General features: G+C 43.9%; 2 protein-coding genes across 6 annotated transcripts; one reads left to right on the top strand and one right to left on the bottom strand.

The window, feature by feature from the left end:
- The first annotated feature begins 538 nt into the window (after positions 1–538).
- On the top strand, positions 539–9,375 carry LOC110507558 (membrane frizzled-related protein). Its single transcript, XM_036964629.1, has 13 exons — positions 539–1,069; positions 1,194–1,311; positions 1,669–1,800; positions 2,164–2,328; positions 2,500–2,719; positions 3,077–3,225; positions 4,980–5,105; positions 5,354–5,430; positions 5,583–5,731; positions 6,076–6,206; positions 6,511–6,645; positions 8,250–8,377; positions 8,759–9,375. The coding sequence occupies exons 1-13, from the start codon at positions 983–985 to the stop codon at positions 8,981–8,983; spliced, it is 1,842 nt and encodes a 613-aa protein (XP_036820524.1). The 5' UTR covers positions 539–982; the 3' UTR covers positions 8,984–9,375.
- An 18-nt stretch (positions 9,376–9,393) lies between these two features.
- nudt8 (nudix (nucleoside diphosphate linked moiety X)-type motif 8) lies at positions 9,394–12,835 on the bottom strand. 5 transcript variants are annotated; one of them, XM_021587624.2, is made up of 5 exons: positions 12,559–12,835; positions 10,794–11,693; positions 10,474–10,606; positions 10,199–10,276; positions 9,394–10,080 (listed from the first exon to the last, which is right to left on the bottom strand). In XM_021587624.2, exons 2-5 carry the CDS (start codon positions 11,690–11,692, stop codon positions 9,895–9,897), a joined length of 1,296 nt encoding a protein of 431 aa, XP_021443299.1. In that variant the 5' UTR covers position 11,693; positions 12,559–12,835; the 3' UTR covers positions 9,394–9,894. The 5 variants fall into 5 exon arrangements, with proteins under 5 accessions (XP_021443299.1, XP_021443295.1, XP_021443297.1 ...); XM_021587620.2 differs by lacking the exon at positions 12,559–12,835 and adding an exon at positions 12,098–12,547 and having other exon boundaries at positions 9,630–10,080; XM_021587622.2 differs by lacking the exon at positions 12,559–12,835 and adding an exon at positions 12,443–12,525 and having other exon boundaries at positions 9,630–10,080.
- Positions 12,836–21,591: the final 8,756 nt, after the last annotated feature.

Raw genomic sequence — 21,591 nt, 5'->3', positions numbered from 1 at the left:
CTATCCATTAACGAACCACAGCAAACACAAAAGCATGGATTGTGTCACGTTTTCCCAGAACTGGGTGATTTCACTTTACATTTAGGATTCATAAAACACTATTATCCATGTGTTGGTATCTTTATTTGAACTATAATATCTTACTTTGAGACTAAAATAGCCTGTAATATTTAGAAATTGTTGCATCATCTACTGAGTCAGTAATAAAGGGGATGACCATCAGTGAGAATCAGAAATGAGAAACAGAAACTTAAATCTGAGATCAAATCCTTTTAACCCAGTTCCACTACAGGGTTCCAACTTCACTCCAAGTTAGGGCCATGTTGCCAATACACTGTATGATTTGTAAATGACACAGTTTTTGCTTGCCATTGTTTGTGTGTGTGTAGTGTGTGAGAAACGTTTTAGGAGATTAGGTGATCATTATGCGTATTATAGAGAATTTACTCTGAGCGCCCCCCACACCCCACCCCACTCCACCCAACCCCCCTCCTGCCCCAGAGCTCAGTCCTCTCAGCTGACTCGGCTTTGTGGAACACTGTGAAGGAAGTTCTAGGCGTCTTTTATAACAAATTACTCACCCTCAACAAAACAAGAACAGACTACACATCTACCTACCTCACACACACAGACACGCCATGACTTAATAAAGTGATGAAAGGAGAACCGAACTATAAACACCGGGGGGACTTTCACTGGATTTTAAACCTCAAATTGGTGGACTAAATATTTTGTTCTTGTGGGATTTTTTACATTGTGGATTTATATAGATATATAAATATATTTGGGGGGCATTCGTAACAAAATGATGAATCAATCACTCTGGAAAGATACAGGCCTCTTTTATCTGTCACATTGAGATTTCCTGCTGAAACATGACCTTTTCGCCTTTCACATTCCAACACACCTGTTGTTGCTGTGCTCTTAACAACAACACAAGACTACGTTGTGGGTCGAGTGGGTTTTAGGATGTGGATTTTCAATGTTTCCCTGGAAGACTGAAACTGAACCGAAGATGACAGACCTCACCGAAGTATCTGTTTACTCAGAATCCTCTGACATTTACAAAGTGAGGACAGCGACAGCTTGTGTGGGCCTGGAATTCTGGTTTCAATTTTTATGTCAACCTTGTATTTCATGGTGGGAAGTTACTTGGTGTTCCATGTTATACCAATTGTCTTTTCTTTTCCCAGAACGTTTTCTGCAACCCCGCGTTTGAGCTTGAGGGTGAGCGTGAGGAGAAAGTGGAAGGATTCAGTTCTGCCAGTACTGTCATGTCCCCAGAACCAGTAAAGAACCAAGCAGCAAACAGTGAGTCTGACAACCTAGTTACCCCGTTCCATAACATCATATAACACCGGAGTTGGATATGCAATAGGATTGGTTGTTTCCAGATGCCAAGACCTATTCAATTTGACCTAGTTGTTGTCTTCCACAATAGGAAAGTGGAAACAAGAATTCTCTGAGGGACAGGAATGATACAACAACTTCAAGTTTCCTCAACCACCCATGTCTTTTCTCCCATCTTCCTCCCTGTGTGTGTGTGTGTGTGTGTGTGTGTGTGTGTGTGTGTGTGTGTGTGTGTGTGTGTGTGTGTGTGTGTGTGTGTGTGTGTGTGTGTGTTGGTTTGCGTGTGTGTGTGCATGCGTACGTGTGTATGTGTCCCAGGCCGAGGTGTGTTCAGTGTGTGTGTGATGCGTCTGCGAGGTTCGTGGTCTAGCTGGGGGGCCCTGGCAGTCTCTGCTGCTGCTGTGCTCCTGGTAGCAGCCCTGGTCCTGGCACTGGTGCTCATCTTCACACGTGAGGGATGGGACGGGGATGGGGACAGTGGGAGGAGTGGGACCACACAGATACTGTAAATCGATGTAATTCTATGGGTGGAACAGTGGGACCTCTGATCCTCAAAAGGAACTGATTACAGAGCATGGTGTACATACATTTCACTCATCTCTCAAACAAAGCAGGAAGAACCCTAATTTAAAAAAATATCAACGTCATAGACACCTACATAATTATGGACACAATGTCCTTATTTAAACTAACATTGCCAATTCATACACTATATGGTTCCTTGAGCATGGAATAGCAGAACAGTACCTATGAACTTGTGTCATTCACTAATGTCCTCTTACTCTCTCTCTCACTGGGTTCTTCACACCACAGAACTAAAGGGGCAGAGTGTGGATGGGGAAGTGGTGTCGACCAATCCCCTGGACTTGTTGACTGGAGATGGATTGCCTCATGGTCTACCCACAACCCCCACCAACCACAGTCAGAGGGACAGTACAGTGGCCCCAGTGCCAGCCAGATACCCTACCCCTGAAACTAGTGGGTATTTATCTACTACAGTTGTATCCATAGAAAAATACTAAGTAATTATATTCCAATGATTGTACCTTACAGATGCGTACTTACCTACAAATAGTGTACGTACAACACAGTAATAATACTGTGATACACTACCCTGTACTTTTCTCACTGTCTGTCTGTCTGTCTCAGGATGTGGGGGCGTATTGACAGACTCAGAGGGTAGCTTTAGCTCCCCCAACCACCCTGGGTTGTATCCCCCAGACTCTCTCTGTGTCTGGGTGATACGGGCGCGCCCCCCATCCCTGGTCCAGATCCATGTGTCCTCTCTGACCATAGAAGGACCGTCCCCCTGCCTCTTTGACTGGCTGGAGCTTCAGGAGGAGACGGAGCAACCTTCTGTTGTCACCAGGTGGGTCAAACGCACTGTGTCTAAACCTGTTTCGAGGTAGAAGATGCCTCTAATCACAGATCTAGGATCAGATGAACCTATACTGAAGGGGATGTAACATATAGTGACTATGGACACGTTTTACATGCTTCTGAACCTAGTGCATGGCAGCCTCTTGAAAAAGCATCCTCTTCATGTCACACTGTGGCAGCTAGGTGGCATACAAGTTCTGTATAGGTAGCAACTCTTTCTGCTTTATGCCCCAGACGTTTTGTTTTGCATTTCTGTTGTTCAGGGATTTTAGGTGAAGAATAACGATACATTATGGTTGCCTTTTGGGGCAGACATTTTCAAAGTGAACGTTTCTCTCCACCCTAGGTTCTGTGGCAACGTGGCACCCCCTACTGTAAACACCAACAGCAGCACTGTGTGGGTGACCTTTCGTTCTGACGGGAGCATTGGAGGCAGAGGCTTCACCGCCCAGTACCACGCCATCACACCTGAACAGAGTGAGTACTGGGTCAGAGGTAGAATCAACAGGTACACTGAACTGATCTTTGCCTTAGGAAACATATACAGTGCCTTGCGAAAGTATTCGGCCCCCTTGAACTTTGCGACCTTTTGCTACATTTCAGGCTTCAAACATAAAGATATAAAACTGTATTTTTTTGTGACGAATCAACAACAAGTGGGACACAGTCATGAAGTGGAACGACATTTATTGGATATTTCAAACTTTTTTAACAAATCAAAAACTGAAAAATTGGGCGTGCAAAATTATTCAGCCCCTTTACTTTCAGTGCAGCAAACTCTCTCCAGAAGTTCAGTGAGGATCTCTGAATGATCCAATGTTGACCTAAATGACTAATGATGATAAATACAATCCACCTGTGTGTAATCAAGTCTCCGTATAAATGCACCTGCACTGTGATAGTCTCAGAGGTCCGTTAAAAGCGCAGAGAGCATCATGAAGAACAAGGAACACACCAGGCAGGTCCGAGATACTGTTGTGAAGAAGTTTAAAGCCGGATTTGGATACAAAAAGATTTCCCAAGCTTTAAACATCCCAAGGAGCACTGTGCAAGCGATAATATTGAAATGGAAGGAGTATCAGACCACTGCAAATCTACCAAGACCTGGCCGTCCCTCTAAACTTTCAGCTCATACAAGGAGAAGACTGATCAGAGATGCAGCCAAGAGGCCCATGATCACTCTGGATGAACTGCAGAGATCTACAGCTGAGGTGGGAGACTCTGTCCATAGGACAACAATCAGTCGTATATTGCACAAATATGGCCTTTATGGAAGAGCGGCAAGAAGAAAGCCATTTCTTAAAGATATCCATAAAAAGTGTTGTTTAAAGTTTGCCACAAGCCACCTGGGAGACACACCAAACATGTGGAAGAAGGTGCTCTGGTCAGATGAAACCAAAATTGAACTTTTTGGCAACAATGCAAAACGTTATGTTTGGTGTAAAAGCAACACAGCTGAACACACCATCCCCACTGTCAAACATGGTGGTGGCAGCATCATGGTTTGGACCTGCTTTTCTTCAGCAGGGACAGGGAAGATGGTTAAAATTGATGGGAAGATGGATGGAGCCAAATACAGGACCATTCTGGAAGAAAACCTGATGGAGTCTGCAAAAGACCTGAGACTGGGACGGAGATTTGTCTTCCAACAAGACAATGATGCAAAACATAAAGCAAAATCTACAATGGAATGGTTCAAAAATAAACATATCCAGATGTTAGAATGGCCAAGTCAAAGTCCAGACCTGAATCCAATCGAGAATCTGTGGAAAGAACTGAAAACTGCTGTTCACAAATGCTCTCCATCCAACCTCACTGAGCTCTAGCTGTTTTGCAAGGAGGAATGGGAAAAAATGTCAGTCTCTCGATGTGCAAAACTGATAGAGACATACCCCAAGCGACTTACAGCTGTAATCGCAGCAAAAGGTGGCGCTACAAAGTATTAACTTAAGGGGGCTGAATAATTTTGCACGCCCAATTTTTCAGTTTTTGATTTGTTAAAAAAGTTTGAAATATCCAATAAATGTCGTTCCACTTCATGATTGTGTCCCACTTGTTGTTGATTCTTCACAAAAAAATACAGTTTTATATCTTTATGTTTGAAGCCTGAAATGTGGCAAAAGGTCGCAAAGTTCAAGGGGGCCGAATACTTTCGCAAGGCACTGTATGTTCACAGTGCATGAACACGTAACATCAGCAACGTGTGTGTGTGTGTGTGTGTGTGTGTGTGTGTGTGCGTCTGTTCTCAGAGAGCTGCTCCAGGGAGGAGTTTATGTGTGACCACGGGCGCTGCGTCCTGCCTGTGTCAGTGTGTGACGGTCAGCCCCACTGTCATGACCTCTCTGATGAGGCCAACTGCAGCCACAAGCACAAAGGTAAGAACAGGGTGTGCAGCACAGTACACACTCAGCGTCAGAGTGACTTACCTGCATTAACACAGCAGCTACAAGCAAAATAAGGCTGTTATGTAAAATGGTAGACTCGCACTGTCATTCGTCTAAGTCTCGTTCATCACGTGGACAAAGTCGTGAGGAAGCCTGGTAATCAATTATAGTAAAAGGGCAATTGTTTGCTTATCTATGCAAAACAAATTATCCTCATTTTTTGCTATGTTGTTGAACAGAGTGTGGGGGCCAAAAGACTGGACCCTACGGCTACCTGGCAACTCCAAACCACCCAAAACCTTACCCTCATCAACAGGTACTGTACCTACCTACTCCTGATCTAGCAAATCACCAAAATCACTAACGTGCATCGTATCTAATTGACGTACCCAGCCATAAACCCAGAATAGACTTCATGAAATCCTACCATGGTATATGATGTTTAATTTACTCTTATTTCTCCGTCAGTTGTGCACATGGCGGATCTCTGTTGAGGAGGGTCATGTGATCAGGCTGAGTTTCCTCAACTTCAGTCTGGAGACCCAGGACGTGTGTGAGTTTGACTATGTGGAGGTGCATGATAGTGCTGACAGCGGGACCGGCAGAGTACTCGGACGGTAAAATCTGTTATGTCAGCTTCACAATGTGTTCTTTCATACACTACCTATAAATGAGCTCAGAAGGGTTGAAAAGCAAGTACATCCAGTCAAATGACATTTTCTGAAATCAAGCAAGTATGACACTATATGTGTACCATAAAACATTCAAAACAGTAACATCACTCTTAATTGATAAGAAGGTGTACTGTAGTAGCCTGTGGTGGGGACTCCTATGGTTGCAAAACAGAAGATGGTCACAAACAGATCTGGAACCAGGCTAATTGTACCCTACTGTGCCACAGCCTGTAACACTGTTACTGTACCACAGCCAGCTCTAGCGTTCCTTCTCTATCCTGTCCCAGGTATTGTGGCACTAGCCTGCCTCCTGAGCTGACCTCCTCTGGGCCCCAGATAACCGTGGTGTTTGTGGCTGACGAGGGTATAGCAGACAGTGGCTTCAACGCTTCCTACCAGGCCATCTCCCTTTCCGAGAGTGAGTCGTCCCCCCCCCCCCCCCCCCCCCATACACAGAAGAGTAGTGTTCAGTAGGAAAGACTGTAGCAAAAAGTTTAGCAACAACAAACAAGGTTCCATTCAGGTAGTACCTCCCCGTTTCACTCTGTTTCAAAATGTTTCCTTCTTACTGAACACGACCCAGATCGGTATCCCTGTATCTAGTCTATTATGGCTCTTCTAATGTAGAAAATAAGCCAATTTATTAAAACATCTAACAGTGGTTTAAGGGATTTGCGCTGGAAATATGAGGAGTGGATCACCCGTTTCCTTGTTTGTGACAGGAACATGCAGTCCTCCTCAGTTTGCCTGCAGCAGTGGGGAGTGCCTGCACCAGGAGTGGCTGTGTGATGGCTGGACTGACTGTGCAGATGGGACAGATGAGCACGACTGTGACAACTCAACCTATCCCCCTTTCAGTGAGCCATCAATACACAACACACACATCATATAAACTCAGCAAAAAAAGAAACGTCCCTTTTCAGGACCCTGTCTTTCAAAGATAATTTGTAAAAATCCAAATAACTTCATAGATCATCATTGTAAAGGGTTTAAACACTGTTTCCCATGCTTGTTCATTGAACCATAAACAATTAATGAATATGCAACTGTGGAACGGTTGTTAAGACACTAACAGCTTACAGACGGTAGGCAATTAAGGTCACAGTTATGAAAACTTAGGACACTAAAGAGGCCTTTTTACTGACTGAAAAACACCAGAAGAAAGATGCTCAGGGTCCCAGCTCATCTGTGTGAACGTGCCTTAGGCATGCTGCAAGGAGGCATGAGGAATGCAGAGGTGGCCAGGGCAAAAATCGCAATGTCCGTACTGTAAGACGCCTAAAACAGCGCTACAGGGAGACAAGACGGTCGTCCTCGCAGTGGCAGACCACGTGTAACAACACCTGCACAGGATCGGTACATCCAAACATCACACCTGCGGGACAAGTACACAATGGCAACAACAACTGCCGAGTTATACCAGGAACGCACAATCCCTCCATCAGTGCTCAGACTGTCCGCAATAGGCTGAGAGAGACTGGACTGAGGGCTTGTAGGCCTGTTGTAAGGCAGGTCCTCACCAGACATCACTGGCAACAACGTCGCCTATGGGCACAAACCCACCGTCGCTGGACCAGACAGGACTGGAAAAAAGTGCTCTTCACTGATAAGTCACGGTTTTGTCTCACCAGGGGTGATGGTCGGATTCTCGTTTATCGTCAAAGGAATGAGCGTTACACCGAGGCCTGTACTCTGGAGCAGGATCGATTTGGAGGTGGAGGGTTCGTCATGGTCTGGGGCGGTGTGTCACAGCATCATCGGACTGAGCTTGTTGTCATTGCTGGCAATCTCAACGCTGTGCGTAACAGGGAAGACATCCTCCTAACTCATGTGGTACCCTTCCTGCAGGCTCATCCTGACATGACCCTCCAGCATGACAATGCCACCAGCCGTACTACTCGTTCTGTGCATGATTTCCTGCAAGACAGGAATGTCAGTGTTCTGACATAGCCAGCGAAGAGCCCGGATCTCAATCCCATTGAGCATGTCTGGGACCTGTTGGATCGGAGGGTGAGGGATTGGGCCATTCCCCCCAGAAATGTTTGGGAACTTACAGGTCCCTTGGTGGAAGAGTGGGGTAACATCTCACAGTAAGAACTGGCAAATCTGGTGCAGTCCATGTGGAGATGCACTGCAGTACTTAATGCAGCTGGTGGCCACACCAGATACTGACTGTTACTTTTGATTTTGACCCCCCCTTTGTTCAGGGACACATTATCCCATTTTTGTTAGTCACATGTCTGTGAAACTTGTTCAGTTTATGTCTGTTGTTGAATCTTATGTTCACACAAATATTTACACATGTTAAGTTTGCTGAAAATAAACACAGTTGACAATGAGAGGACGTTTATTTTTTTGCTGAGTTTATTTGTAACACAACTGCTAAGCCTTCAAGAGAATGACTCCATTATGACAGACTAGTAGCCTTTTCTGGATCCGTCTCTCCATGCCTCTCCCCCAGGCTCGTCCTGTGAGCCCATCAAGGTGGAAATGTGCCAGGGCCTGAGCTACAACCTCACCTCCTTCCCTAACATCTGGCTGTCCATTGCTGACCAGAGAGAGGCAGCCACGCTGCTCCGCCAGTACATGGTGAGACCGCACACCTGGCCTGTCAACACACAACCACACCGAACAATAGCAATTTCACATGAAATTTATATTTTATTTAATGGGTTTTCAGTTAACTTGAACATTATTTGTAACATAATATAGGTGCATAGCGGTAGAGGCTGCTGAGGGGAGGACGACTCATAATAATGTCCGTAATGGAATGGTATCAAACACATGGTTTTCATGTGTTTGATACCATTCACTCCATCCCAGCCATTACACTTGTTTCTACCACAATAAATCAACTACACACTGAAGAATACCATAAATGGGATGTGCAGGACCTCCCTTAAGTGTTTGATTCTGATGGAACTAGATACCGTACAGCCACTCTCCTCTGTGGTTTGTGGTTATTACTAGGTGCTGACGGAGCTGGCGTGTTTCCAGCCTCTGCGCCGGCTGGTGTGTGGGATGTTCATGCCCCACTGCAGCCCTCAGGGTGGGGTGCTGCAGCCCTGCCGGTCAGTGTGCTCCTGGGCAGAGCAGCAGTGTATTCAGGCCCTGGATGTATTTACCTTCAGTTGGCCCTTCAACTGCCACCTGCTGCCTGACTCCCAAGACCCTATGGAGTGCTCCAGTCCCTGATGCCTCTGTAGCTTAGCACTTGCCCCCCTGAATGTGCTACAGTACAACCATAGTAATGAGAGGAATCCAACACAGGACTGACTAGAAGAACTCTTAAGAATACCATCAAAGCTCCAATCTTTTCAAGGAACCTCAGAGACATACAATAAAGAATCACAATGTTGCACTCTGCAGACTCAATATGGTGCTAGCTTTGTACAGCATAATGTATGTATGGATGTATGGAACAGAACTGGTTGGAGTTTAAGTGGGAATAGAAAATAAATGTACATATTAACAAAAACATTGTGGAATTTGACATACTGTAGCTTGATGTTTTGCAAATGTGTGTGATTGGACCATGCATTTTCTGTATAATGAATTTGACTGAATTATGTTTTCCTTTTCAACAACCAGAGACAATACTTGCATGTTGTACATCAAATGCACATTTGTTGCAATATATTTATTTCGGTCTGCATGTCATGAAATAATGATTGATCTTGTCCAGAAGCCTATGGAAATAACATTTAAAGAAGGATAGAATCAGAAAACATTTTCTGACACACCCGAAACATTGTGCGTTGCTTTCATAAGGTTAGTGAATGACTGAACTGTCAAGATTGGACCTTTCTAGGGAGTACTGCAGGTTATTATGTCAGTATTATAAAATACAGTGATATTACAATCCAGTGGCTTTGGCATGGAAGGTGATTGTTCCTTACATGACCCTACCTGATATCTCATATATTCAATATATCACTTCTGACATGTACTGTTGGTTATAAGGGATACATTGACTATAAGAAGTCATCAATTGATCTATAACCCCCAATGATTGATTTCACATATGAAACAAATAATAAATTATTCTATAATCACAAATACTTTACAACAAAAAAAACAGTATTGATGGCTGGCATGATTGGTTGTCATGGTGGCATGATGAGTTTGAGCGTGTGTTCGAGGGCTACGGCAGTGAGTCCCCACACGCGGTGCTTCCCGTTGCGGATCACAGGCAAGGTGTATCCATATCGCTCACCGGTACGGAAGTTGGTGTATCCCCGATTCTGTGGGCTGCATACGTGGGAGACCGACAGGGTGAAGATCTCTTCTACCTGAGAGACAAAGGTAAATGTAATTTTAACTCCACATTAGGCGGTAAGTGTTATTTCAGCCCAAAGGGGAAAAAATAATGATTGTAACATTTGAAAAAAAGAGTGATTGTAACTGTACCTCGGCAGGATTTGGCTTGAACGACAGCGCCTCCAGGGGTCCGAGGTTGGCCAGTACAGGGGCTATCATCATTCCAGACTGAGAGAAAATGTGCCATGATTAGAAAAAGCAGCAGATGAACAATTTACATAGTGAAGACATTAAGAAATGTTTCACTGAAAGAATACTACCCCATCTCAAATGGTGTAGAGCAGAGGGGAGCTACTAACTGTCAGTGCATCACACAGAAAGGGTTGGGGATCATGGAGGATTATGGGTAGGGTTAAGGTCCTCACCATATCCCTGAGTGGTTTCAGCACGCCCCAAACTTGGTTTGTTGCCACAGTGACGCCCAGTTCCTCACCAGCTTCTCGCAGGGCGGTGTCCACAACGTCCTTGTCCGAGGGGTCACGCTTGCCCCCTGCAAAACTGGACATTCACACAGCACTGTCAATTTCCAGCCTTATGTATTACTTCCTACATTCATTTACATGACAATATTGTCCAACCACACTAATAAAGTTGTCAATTTCAGAGTAAGTTCTGTCAAATGACATCATACGTCAAACATTAAATACCCCAAAGCAGTGGGAATGGTGCAGGAGTCTGTGGTTACCTGACATCACCCTTGTGTCTGCCCTTCAGAGCTGTGGATCTGAGGGTGAAGAGGAAGGCGGGCTCTCCCTCCACGGAGCAAAGAGAGACCAGCACGGATGCCCACTTCCCCTGGGCCTCACTGGACCCCCTCTTCCCCCAGACGTCCTTCTCATAAAGAGCCACGTTAGGCCCCAGGCTCTGACGGCAACGCGCCTCGTTCACCAATGAAAGGCACTCCCTCAGAGCACCCACTGGGCAGGAGGCAGTTGCCTGGTGCAGGCCGCGGCTCTGGAGTGAAAGGCTTCTCTGGGGATCCACAGTCCACAGTTTGGGTGTGGACGCAAGCAGTCTGTGAAAAATGTCCTTGCAAATTTGAACAGGACTGTAACTATTACTTTTAACACTGAATGTGACGTTCACCTTCTCCTCAGCAGATAAACATTGGCTACCATTGTCAGTTTGCCTCCTTTGTAGAGGGCACTTGAGGTCACTAAAACATTCAGGGACTTTAGAATTGCCCAAATGTTCCAATAAAGTGGTTTTCCAAGGGTCACATGCTACAAGCACCGGCAGTCGTGGTGTACGTTTCAAAGAAACAAAGCTAGAGTCCTGAGACAATTGAGGACGGTTGGGAGGGGTGGCTTTTTGTAAGGGGTGTTGAGGTGCAGCATTTAGGAGACAACTCCCACAACAGGAGGTGCCTCTGCTAATAAGTTGTGAAGAAATGGCTGAAGAGAGGGATACTGCCTCCTCCCCTCCATCCCCCTGACAGAGACTTCTCCCTGTTTTGGGTCCAGGCCACCTCTGACAGGCATGCTCAGGTAGGGCAGGAACGTTGGGGTCTATGCCAGACAGCTGCAGGGGTCTGTGGGTCCTGACAGGGCATGTCAAGGCCAGAATCTGTGGACTCCTGAACATTCTAGAAAACAGAGACGAGACAAAATAATCATTTCCATTGCTCCACTAAACAAGGCTCAATGGTTATGTTAATACATTAAAAAAAATAAGCCTATTTTGACATGAGTACAGTGCAAAGAAATAGGTTGTCTTCACTGCAGCAGTGGTTCTCAAACCGCTCCTCGGGGATCTCCCGCAGCTCGTGAATTTCCACACCTGATTCAAATTGCAAATGAATCATAACCTTAATTAACTTAAGGGAATCAGGTGTGCTAACGTTACTTCGGGGCTACAATATAATTGTGACTTGTCTGGTGGTCCCCGAGGTGAGGTTTGAGAACAGTCATTCAAGACAACTGCAATACAAAGAAGAAACGAAAAAAAGCGTAACATAGGTCATTTAAGATTGCACATTTTGTAGCTTACATTGTGCAACAACGCTGAAGGTTCAAGTTGCTGTCTGCTAATGTTAGCTGCTAACACAATGCAAACGCAATCTGGCAAATGGCTAGCTAACGTTAGTTTTATAACCAACGCTATTCAAGGTTACGTTAGTTAGCTAGTTAAGTTTCTTACAAGTCAGCTACTTTAAAAAGGGCTTAAAGGTAACGTTAGCTATTATCAAAGTTGTCAAACAAATCCAGTTCGGGTCTAGCTATCTATAGCTAACGTTGCCGTTGTTTTAGCTAGTGAGGCAATGTTCCCAAGCTGTCATACATTTTGCTAGCAAGTTTTCGCATGCAACTAGTACGAACAAATTAAGTAAATCACATATCACAAGGATCCTAATCTTATTCCCGGTCCGGTAAGAAACGGAGGTTAATGAAACCCCCGGTGCACCTCCCTAAACAACTCAAATAAATATTACATAGCGGTAGAAAACTGACCTTGAACATTGACAGCTAGCTACTGCGCCAGTATCCAATATGTCGCTGGAAAAACTTCATGTCAATCACTTGCCCGTACAAGGTGAAACGTTATCAACCATTTAGAGTTGCCATACCACAAATAATATAAGGCCTGTCAAACCATTAACTAAACATAATCGTATGACGTTAAGATTTTCAAAAGAAAATAGCTAGGACTAGACTAATTTCTTAATTGAAGCAGGGCAATTCCACGGTGACAGAATTTCTAGGAGACTCAGATTTTTTCACTTAATGTATGACATTCAAAAATCATTGCCTTTTAAAGTTTAACAAAGCATAACTAAGCACAATGACTACTTTGAACAATTTACACTGAATATTTTACAAAACAACATTTACTGGAAGAACTGGGCAGATGCAAATTTTGGTAACAGAATTTCTGTATAAAAAAAATGTTGACCATGTTTTCCATGAACTCTTAACCCTTTTGTTCCCAAATTTTCCCCAACCTTGCCACAAGGCAAATAGTATGCCATAACCTTGGCATGTAATCCTTTTTGTTTTGATATATATAAACTCAGCAAAAAAAGAAAGTCCCTTTTTCAGGACCCTGGGTTTCAAAGATGACTTGTAAAAATCCAAATAACTAAACAGATCTTCATTGTAAAGGGTTTAAACACTGTTTCCCATGCGTGTTCATTGAACCATAAACAATTAATGAATATGCAACTGTGGAACGGTCGTTAAGACACTAACAGCTTACAGACGGTAGGCAATTAAGGTCACAGTTATGAAAACTTAGGACACTAAAGGACACTGAAAAACACCAAAAGAAAGATGCCCTGCTCATCTGCGTGAACTTGCCTTAGGCATGCTGCAAGGAGGCATGAGGACTGTAGATGTGGCCAGGGCAATAAATTGCAATGTCCGTACTGTGAGACGCCTAAGACAGCGCTAAAAGGAGACAGGGCGGACAGCTGATCATCCTCGCAGTGGCAGACCATGTGTAACAACACCTGCACAGGATCGGTACATCTGAACATCACAACTATGGGACAGGTACAGGATGGCAACAACAACTGCCCGAGTTACACCAGGAATGCCCAATCCCTCCATCAGTGCTCAGACTATCCGCAATAGGCTGAGAGAGGCTGGACTGAGGGCTTGTAGGCCTGTTGTAAGGCAGGTCCTCACCAGACATCACTGGCAACAACGTCACCTATGGGCACAAACCCACCGTCGCTGGACCAGACAGGCCTGGCAAAAAGTGCTCTTCATTGACGAGTCGCAGATTTGTCTCACCAGGGGTGATGGTCGGATACACCGAGGCCTGTACTCTGGAGCGGGATCGAGGTGGAGGGTCTGTCATGGTCTGGGGCTGTGTGTCACAGCATCATCGAACTGAGCTTGTTGTCATTGCAGGCAATTTCAACGCTGTGCGTTACAGGGAAGACCTCCTCCTCCCTCATGTGGTACCCTTCCTGCAGGCTCATCCTGACATGACCCTCCAGCATGACAATGCCACCAGCCATACTGCTCTTTCTGTGCGTGATTTCCTGCAAGACAGGAATGTCAGTGTTCTGCCATGGCCAGCGAAGAGCCCGGATCTCAATCCCATTGAGCATGTCTGGGACCTGTTGGATCGGAGGGGGAGGGCTAGGACCACTCCCCCCATTCCCCCAGAAATGTCTGAGAACTTGCAGGTGCCTTGGTGGAAGAGTGGGGTAACATTTCACAGCAAGAACTGGCAAAACTGGCAAAAAAGTCCATGAGGAGGAGATGCACTGCAGTACTTAATGCAGCTGGTGTACTTAATACTGACTGTTACTTTGGATTTTGACCAACCCCCTTTGTTCAGGGACACATTATTCCATTTCTGTTAGTCACATGTCTGTGGAACTTGTTTAGTTTGTCTCAGTTGTTGAATCTTAAGTTTGCTGAAAATAAACGCAGTTGACAGTGAGAGGACGTTTTGTGTGTGTGTGTGTTATATATATTATATACATATACATATACATATATATATACATATACTACCATTCAAAAGTTTTGGGTCAATTAGAAATGTCCTTGATTTTTAAAGAAAATCCAATTTTTGTCCATTAAAATAACATATTGTTCAGAAATATAGTGTAGACATTGATAATGTTGTAAATGACTACGTAGCTGAAAACGGCAGATTTTTAATGAAACGTCTACATGAGTGTACAGAGGCCCGTTATCAGCAACCATCTCTCCTGTGTTCCAATGGCACATTGTGTTAGCTAATCCAAGTTTATAATTTTAGAAGTTTAATTGATCATTAGAAAACCCTTTTACAATTATGTTAGCACAGGTGAAATCTGTTGTTCTGATTAAAGAAGCAATAAAACTGGCCTTTAGACTAGTTGAGTATCTGGAGCATTAGCATCTGTGGGTTCGATTACAGGCTCAAAATGGCCAGAAACAAATAACTTTCTTCGGAAACTCGTCAGTCTTTTCTTGTTCTGAGAAATGATGGCTATTCCATGCAAGAAATTGCCAAGAAACTGAAGATCTCGTACCATGCTGTGTACTACTCCCTTCACAGAACAGCGCAAACTGGCTAACCAGAATAGAAAGAGTGGGAGTACATTAGTGTCTAGTTTGAGAAACAGATGCCTCACAAGTCTTCAACTGGCAGCTTCATTAAATCATACCCGCAAAACACCAGCCTCAATGTCAACAGTGAAGAGGCGACTCCAGGATGCTGGCCTTCTAGGCAGAGATGCAAAGAAAAAGCCATGTCTCAGACTGGCCAATGAAAAGATTAAGATGGGCAAAATAACACAGACACTGGACAGAGGAACTCTGCCTAGAAGGCCAGTCTCAGATATGTGTATTTGTATATGTGGACATACCCGTTGCTGACAGGTGTATGCAAACGAGCACACAGCCATGCAATCGCCATAGACAAACATTGGCAGTAGAATGGACTTACTGAAGAGCTCAGTGACTTTCAATGTGGCACCGTCATAGTCAGTTCGTAAAATTTCTGCCCTGCTAGAGCTGCCCCGGTCAACTGTAAGTGCTGGTATTTTGAAGTGGAAACCTCTTGGCGCCTTAACGGCTCAGCCGCGAAGTGGTAGGCCACACAAGCTCACAGAACGGGACTGCCAAGTGCTGAAGCGCGCAAAAATCGCCTGTCATCAGTTTCAACACTTAATACCGAGTTCCAAACGGGCACTGGAAGCAACATCGGCACAAAAACTGTTCGTTGGGAACTTCGTGAAATTGCTTTCCATGGCCGAGCAGCCGCACACAAGCCTAATATCACCATGCCCCTTCTGAAGTGGTGTAAATCTCTCCGCCATTGGACTCTGGAGCAGAGCAAATGCATTCTCTGGAGTGATGAATCATGCTTCACCATCTAGCAGTCTGACGGACGAATCTAAGGCCCTTTCTTGTTTCGTCATTGGCAAGGCTCCCGTGCACCAAGCGAGGTTCATACATAAATGGTTTGTTGAGATGTTCCAACATCTAGCGGAAAGCCTTTCCAGAAGAGTGGAGGTTGTTATAGCAGCAAAGGGGGGACCAACTCCATATTAATGCCTATGATTTTGGAATGAGATGTTCTACGATCAGGTGTCCACATACCTTTGGATGTGTGTGTGTACTGTATGTAAAAAAAGATGTGTCACATTTGTGACCACTGCTCTGCCTATAATAAAATTAACAATTTCCCCAATATCTATTTACCCCAGCCCACTTACTTCCTATACAGCAAACAAACAAACAAAACACCATCCAACCTGGAACTGAGTGAGTAATGCTTAGTCTGAAGCTATTTTTTTACTTTCAAAAGCCAAGAAGAAAAATACATTACAATGATACATTTGACTTTATAAGGACTGAATGCTAAGGCTACCAAGCTTGCTAGGACTAAGAGATACAACTTAAATTAGCACTGACATGTGAAGCAAGATGTTACGAAGCCTTTGAGCCCAACAAATGGTAGGCTACCCCACCCAAATCCAGAGTCCTTGAAGCCACCTCCTGCTGTTCAGGGCCTTGGATTCTCCCCCCCCCCCGAGCTTTCGCACTCCTACAGCACACAGGGCGAGTGACTCTGAACTAACCTACAAAAGGCTAGCCCCGAGTTGTTCTATATATTTTTTTTAAGTCTTGGACATCTTGCTATTTGCCTCATGACTCCTGCATGCTTTGTTGACTACAAACTTTCTTTACCCTACCGTGGGACAGACTTATGTTTGTTCCCACACTCGGGACTCTGACTCTATTGGTTACACAGACTTTTGGCCTCCCATCCCATTCTAACCACCTCTCGCCGGCTTTGTATTCATGTTACCTGATGAAATTGCTGTACAATATGATCTTGTTGCCATCTGATGCACATTCAGATGTCATAAATTCGCACTGCAGAGCTCTCCCTGTCCTATGCTGTGCCCTGATTGTATTACTGTTGATGATATCTGGAAATGTGGATGTACTCCCTGGCCCATCTACTGTTGCTAGCCCCAATTCTGACTTGTGCTCTATCTGCTTCACTGATTTATGCTCTCGTAAAAGCCTGGGTTTTCTGCATGTGAACACTAGAAGCTTATTACCTAAAATGGATCAATTGAAAGTGTGGGTTCACAGCTCCAATCCAGATGTGTTGGTCATTACTGAGACGTGGTTAAGAAAGAGTGTTTTGAATACTGATGTTAACCTTTCTGGTTATAACCTTTTTAGGCAAGACAGATTTTCCAATGGTGGAGGAGTGGCAATCTTTACCAAGGATCACCTTCAGTGCTCGGTTGTGTCCACCAAGTCTGTCCCCAAACAATTTGATTTGCTAGTTTTAAGTGTTAAACTTTCAAATAGCTCTTTGTTGACTGTTGCTGGATGCTATCGTCCTCCATCAGCACCGGCTTGTACCCTACCTACCCTAAGCTCACCCCTGGCCCCTTACACTAAGTCTGAATTTGTCCTGCTAGTTGACCTAAACTGGGACATGCTTAAACCACCTGACCAAGTCCTAAAGCAATGGGACTCCCTAAATCTTTCTCAGATTATTACCAATCCCGCAAGGTATGACTCCAAACACCCAGAGAAGGCTACTCTTCTTGATGTTATCCTCACAAATAATAGGTAGGTATCAGGTATCAGTCTGGTGTTTTCTGTAATGACCTTAGTGATCACTGTTTTACAGCTTGTGTTCGTAATGGCTGCTCAGTGAAACGACCTGTCCTGATTTGTCATAGACGCTTGCTAAAAAACTTGAATGAGCAAGCCTTCCTTCTTGACCTTGCCTATGTAAAATGGTAAAAAATCAGCTTGATCCCTGTCGAAGACACTTAAGAAATATATTTTCAGTGGTATTGTTAACCAACATGCCCCCGTAAAGAAAATTATAATTAAAAACAGGTTCAGCCCCTGGTTCGACCGTGATCTTGCAGAGTTACTTCACCTCATGGATTGCATTTGTCGAAAGGCTCAGCACACACATTCTCAGGCTGACAGGATCTCATTCAGGCAAATGAGAAATAAGTGCACTCAAGCTATCAGGAAGGCCAAAGTTGGTTACTTTCAAGAGCAGTCCTCTCTCTGTGGGTATAACCCCAAGAAGTTCTGGAAAATGTTTAAAGACCTGGAGAATTAACCCTCCTCCTCACAGCTGCCCGTCCCTTAAAGTTGATGATGTGGTTGATACTGACAAGAAGCACATGGCTGAGCTCTTTAATCACCACTTAATTTAGTCAGGATTCCTATTTGACTCAGCCATGCCTCCTTGCCCGTCCAACATTTCCTCACCCCTTCTAATGCAACTATCCCTGATGCTTCTCCCTCTTTTTCCCCTGCCCCACTACAAGGTTTCTCCCTTTGGGCAGTCACTGAGTCCAAGGTGCTAAAGGAGCTCCTGAAACTTGGCCCCAAAAAACATCTGGGTCAGATGGCTTAGACCCTTTCTTCTTTAAGGTTGCTGCCCCTATCATCACCAAGTCTATCTCTGGCCTTTTAACTCAAGATCAAGCTGATCCTAACAGCCTGTTTGGCCCTGTCCGGGGGTATCGTCGGATGGGGCCACAGTGTCTCCGGATCACTCCTGTCTCAGCCTCCAGTATTTATGCTGCAGAAGTTTATTTGTCGGGGGGCTAGGGCCAGTCTGTTATATCTGGAGTATTTATCCTGTCTTATCCAGTGTCCTGTGTGAATTTAAGTATGCTCTCTCTAACTCTCTCTCTCTTTCTTTCTTTCTTTCTTTCTTTCTTTCTTTCTTTCTTTCTTTCTTTCTTTCTTTCTTTCTTTCTTTCTTTCTTTCTTTCTTTCTTTCTTTCTTTCTTTCTTTCTTTCTTTCTTTCTTTAGCTCTCTTTCTTTCTTTCTCTCGGAGGACCCGAGCCCTAGGACCATGCCTCAGGACTATCTGGCCTGATGACTCCTTGCTGTCCCCAGTCCACCTGGCCGTTCTGCTGCTCCAGTTTCAACTGTTCTGCCTGCAGCTATGGAATCCTGACCTGTTCACCGGACGTACTACCTGTCCCACACCTGCTGTTTTCAACTCTCTAGAGACAGCAGGAGCAGTAGAGATACTCTGAGTGATCGACTATGAAAAGCCAACTGACATTTACTCCTGAGGTGCTGATCTGTTGCACCCTCGACAGCCACTGTGATTATTATTATTTAACCCTGCTGGTCACCTATGAACATTTGAACATCTTGGCCATGTTCTGTTAATCTCCATCCGGCACAGCCAGAAGACGACTGGCCACCCCTCATAGCCTGGTTCCTCTCTAGGTTTCTTCCTGGTTTCCTGATGTTTTTCCTGACATGATATAATACAGAACATTAATAGACAACAGCTCAAGGACAGAACTACATCAATTTTAAAAAATGACAAAAGGCACACATAGCCTACATATCAATACATACACACAAACTATCTAGGTCAAATAGGGGAGAGGTGTTGTGCCGTGAGGTGTTGCTTTATCTGTTTTTTGAAGCCAGGTTTGCTGTTCACTTGAGCAATATGAGATGGAACGGAGTTCCATGCAATGATGGCTCTATATGGTACTGTACGCTTTATTTAATTTGTTCTGGATTTCGGGACTGTGAAAAGACTCCTGGTGGCATGTCTGGTGGGGTAAGTGTGTGTGTCAGAGCTATGTGTAAGTTGACTATGCAAACCATTTGGGATTTTCAACTGATTTAATGTTTCTCTATAAAGACTTGAAGTGATGCAGTCAGTCTCCCCTCAACTCTTAATCAAGAGAGACTGGCATGCATAGTATTTATATCAGCCATCTGATTACAATGAAGAGCAAGACGTGCCGCTCTGTTCTGGGCCAGTGTAACCGATGTGAAATGGCTAGCTAGTTAGCGGTGGTGTGCGCTAATAGCGTTTCAATCGGTTTATGGTTATTGATAGATAACAATAATTTTTCCACCTCTCCCACACTAACTTTACAACACCCAATGCTTTTCTTTTATTATTTCATTTTTTTATGCATGAATACGATGTCTCACTGTTCGTTGTTGGCATTTCATGCCTGAGTTTGCTCACTTTGCCAATGAAGCAATAATTAAAATAATTGGCAATATCCAATGGTTTTGTGATGAATAAGGCATCTGATTTGATGAAAGATGGAGTTGAATTTGTCTTTCTGCCCATAATTTCATTTAATGTACTCTACAAGAAAAAATGTGATAATCATTATATAATTGATCTTGGCTTCATAATACAGTTTCTTCTTTTTGTTGAGTTTAGTCATATAATTTCTCAATTTGCGGTAAATTAGCCAGTCAGAGGTGCAGCCAGACTTATTAGCCACTCTTTTTGCACCATCTCTTTCAACCATACAGTTTTTCAATTGCTCATCAATCCATGGAGCCTTAACAGTTCTAACAGTCAGTTTCTTAACAGGTGCATGTTTATCAATAATTGGAAGAAGCAATTTCATAAATTCATCAAGTGCAGCGTCTGGATGCTCCTTATTTATCACATCAGACCAACAAATATTTTTAACATCATCCACGTAAGAGTCAGCTAAATCTTTTGTATGATCTCATACACTACTTTAGGCCCAGCTTTTGGAACTTTGGCTTTAATGGATATAGCCACTGTATTGTGATCACTTTATCCAATGGGCACGGATCCAGCATTAGAACAAAGTTCTACAGTATTAGTTAAAATGTGATCGATACATGTGGATGATATAGTTCCTGTAGTGTTTGTAAACAGCCTGGTAGGTTGATTAATAACCTGAACCAGATTACAGGCACTGGTTACAGTGAGAAACTTCCTCTTGAGCAGACTTTCCTCTAGGATCAGATTATAAAAATATTGACAGAAAACCAGTCAATATTCAGGTCCCCAAGAAAGTAGATCTCTGTTTACATCACATACACTATCAAGCATTTCACACATACTGTATTATTTAGATACTGACTGTTAGCACTTGGTGGCCTATAGAAAAACCCCAAAAGAAAAGGCAGTGTATTTTTTTTAACAAGAACTAGGCTATTTATATCCACAGAGAAGGTGAAAATGTGGTTCCTTCTTGGAGAAGGTGAAAAACCTGTTGGTCTACCTCCTTGAGATTATTTAAAAAATGTAGACAACTGAGGCGGGCCTGCAACTACAGTGTTTTTGCCTCATCAATGTGACTGTGACATTTTTTTACATTAATTTTTATTGAACCTTTATTGAAGGAAAAAGGAAACCGCACAGTGCTCTTGATAGTATCACTGATATTTAATAAGCTTACGTATGAGGCCGATATGTAAGCTAATTAAATATCAGTGATACTATCAAGAGCACTGTGCGGTTTCCTTGATCCTTCATCTTGTTCAACTGTTGCCATGCACCTGCAAATAAGATTGCTCAGATGTGCGAGTGCCTTTTGAATAGAACTTTTATTTTTGCTTGGCAAGTCAATTAAGAACAAATTCTTATTTACAATGGCGGCCTACCCCGGCCAAACCCTTACATCAGTCAGAATGTTTTGGAAACTCCTTTCCGGTCTTACCTGTTTTTCCTGCCTTTCCCAAGCCCAGCCCATTTCGGTTTTAACCAGCATGCTGTGACATTT

The sequence above is a fragment of the Oncorhynchus mykiss genome, chromosome 27, assembly GCF_013265735.2.
Source record: "Oncorhynchus mykiss isolate Arlee chromosome 27, USDA_OmykA_1.1, whole genome shotgun sequence".
Classification (NCBI taxonomy): Eukaryota; Metazoa; Chordata; class Actinopteri; order Salmoniformes; family Salmonidae; genus Oncorhynchus; species Oncorhynchus mykiss.
The sequence above is the reverse complement of the archived record's forward strand: the minus strand, read 5'-3'. Positions and strand labels throughout refer to the sequence as shown.

Bases quoted from the DNA above. Each gene is read 5' to 3' on its own strand.
- LOC110507558 (XM_036964629.1), top strand. From the start codon at position 983: ATGTTTCCCTGGAAGACTGAAACTGAACCGAAGATGACAGACCTCACC. The intron at 5,732-6,075 runs GTAAAATCTGTT...ATCCTGTCCCAG, and splicing joins ACCGGCAGAGTACTCGGACG to GTATTGTGGCACTAGCCTGC. The intron at 6,646-8,249 runs GTGAGCCATCAA...CCTCTCCCCCAG, and splicing joins CTCAACCTATCCCCCTTTCA to GCTCGTCCTGTGAGCCCATC.
- nudt8 (XM_021587624.2), bottom strand. From the start codon at position 11,692: ATGTTCAGGAGTCCACAGATTCTGGCCTTGACATGCCCTGTCAGGACC. The intron at 10,607-10,793 runs GTAACCACAGAC...GTGAATGTCCAG, and splicing joins AGACACAAGGGTGATGTCAG to TTTTGCAGGGGGCAAGCGTG. The intron at 10,277-10,473 runs GTGAGGACCTTA...ATTTTCTCTCAG, and splicing joins TGAAACCACTCAGGGATATG to TCTGGAATGATGATAGCCCC.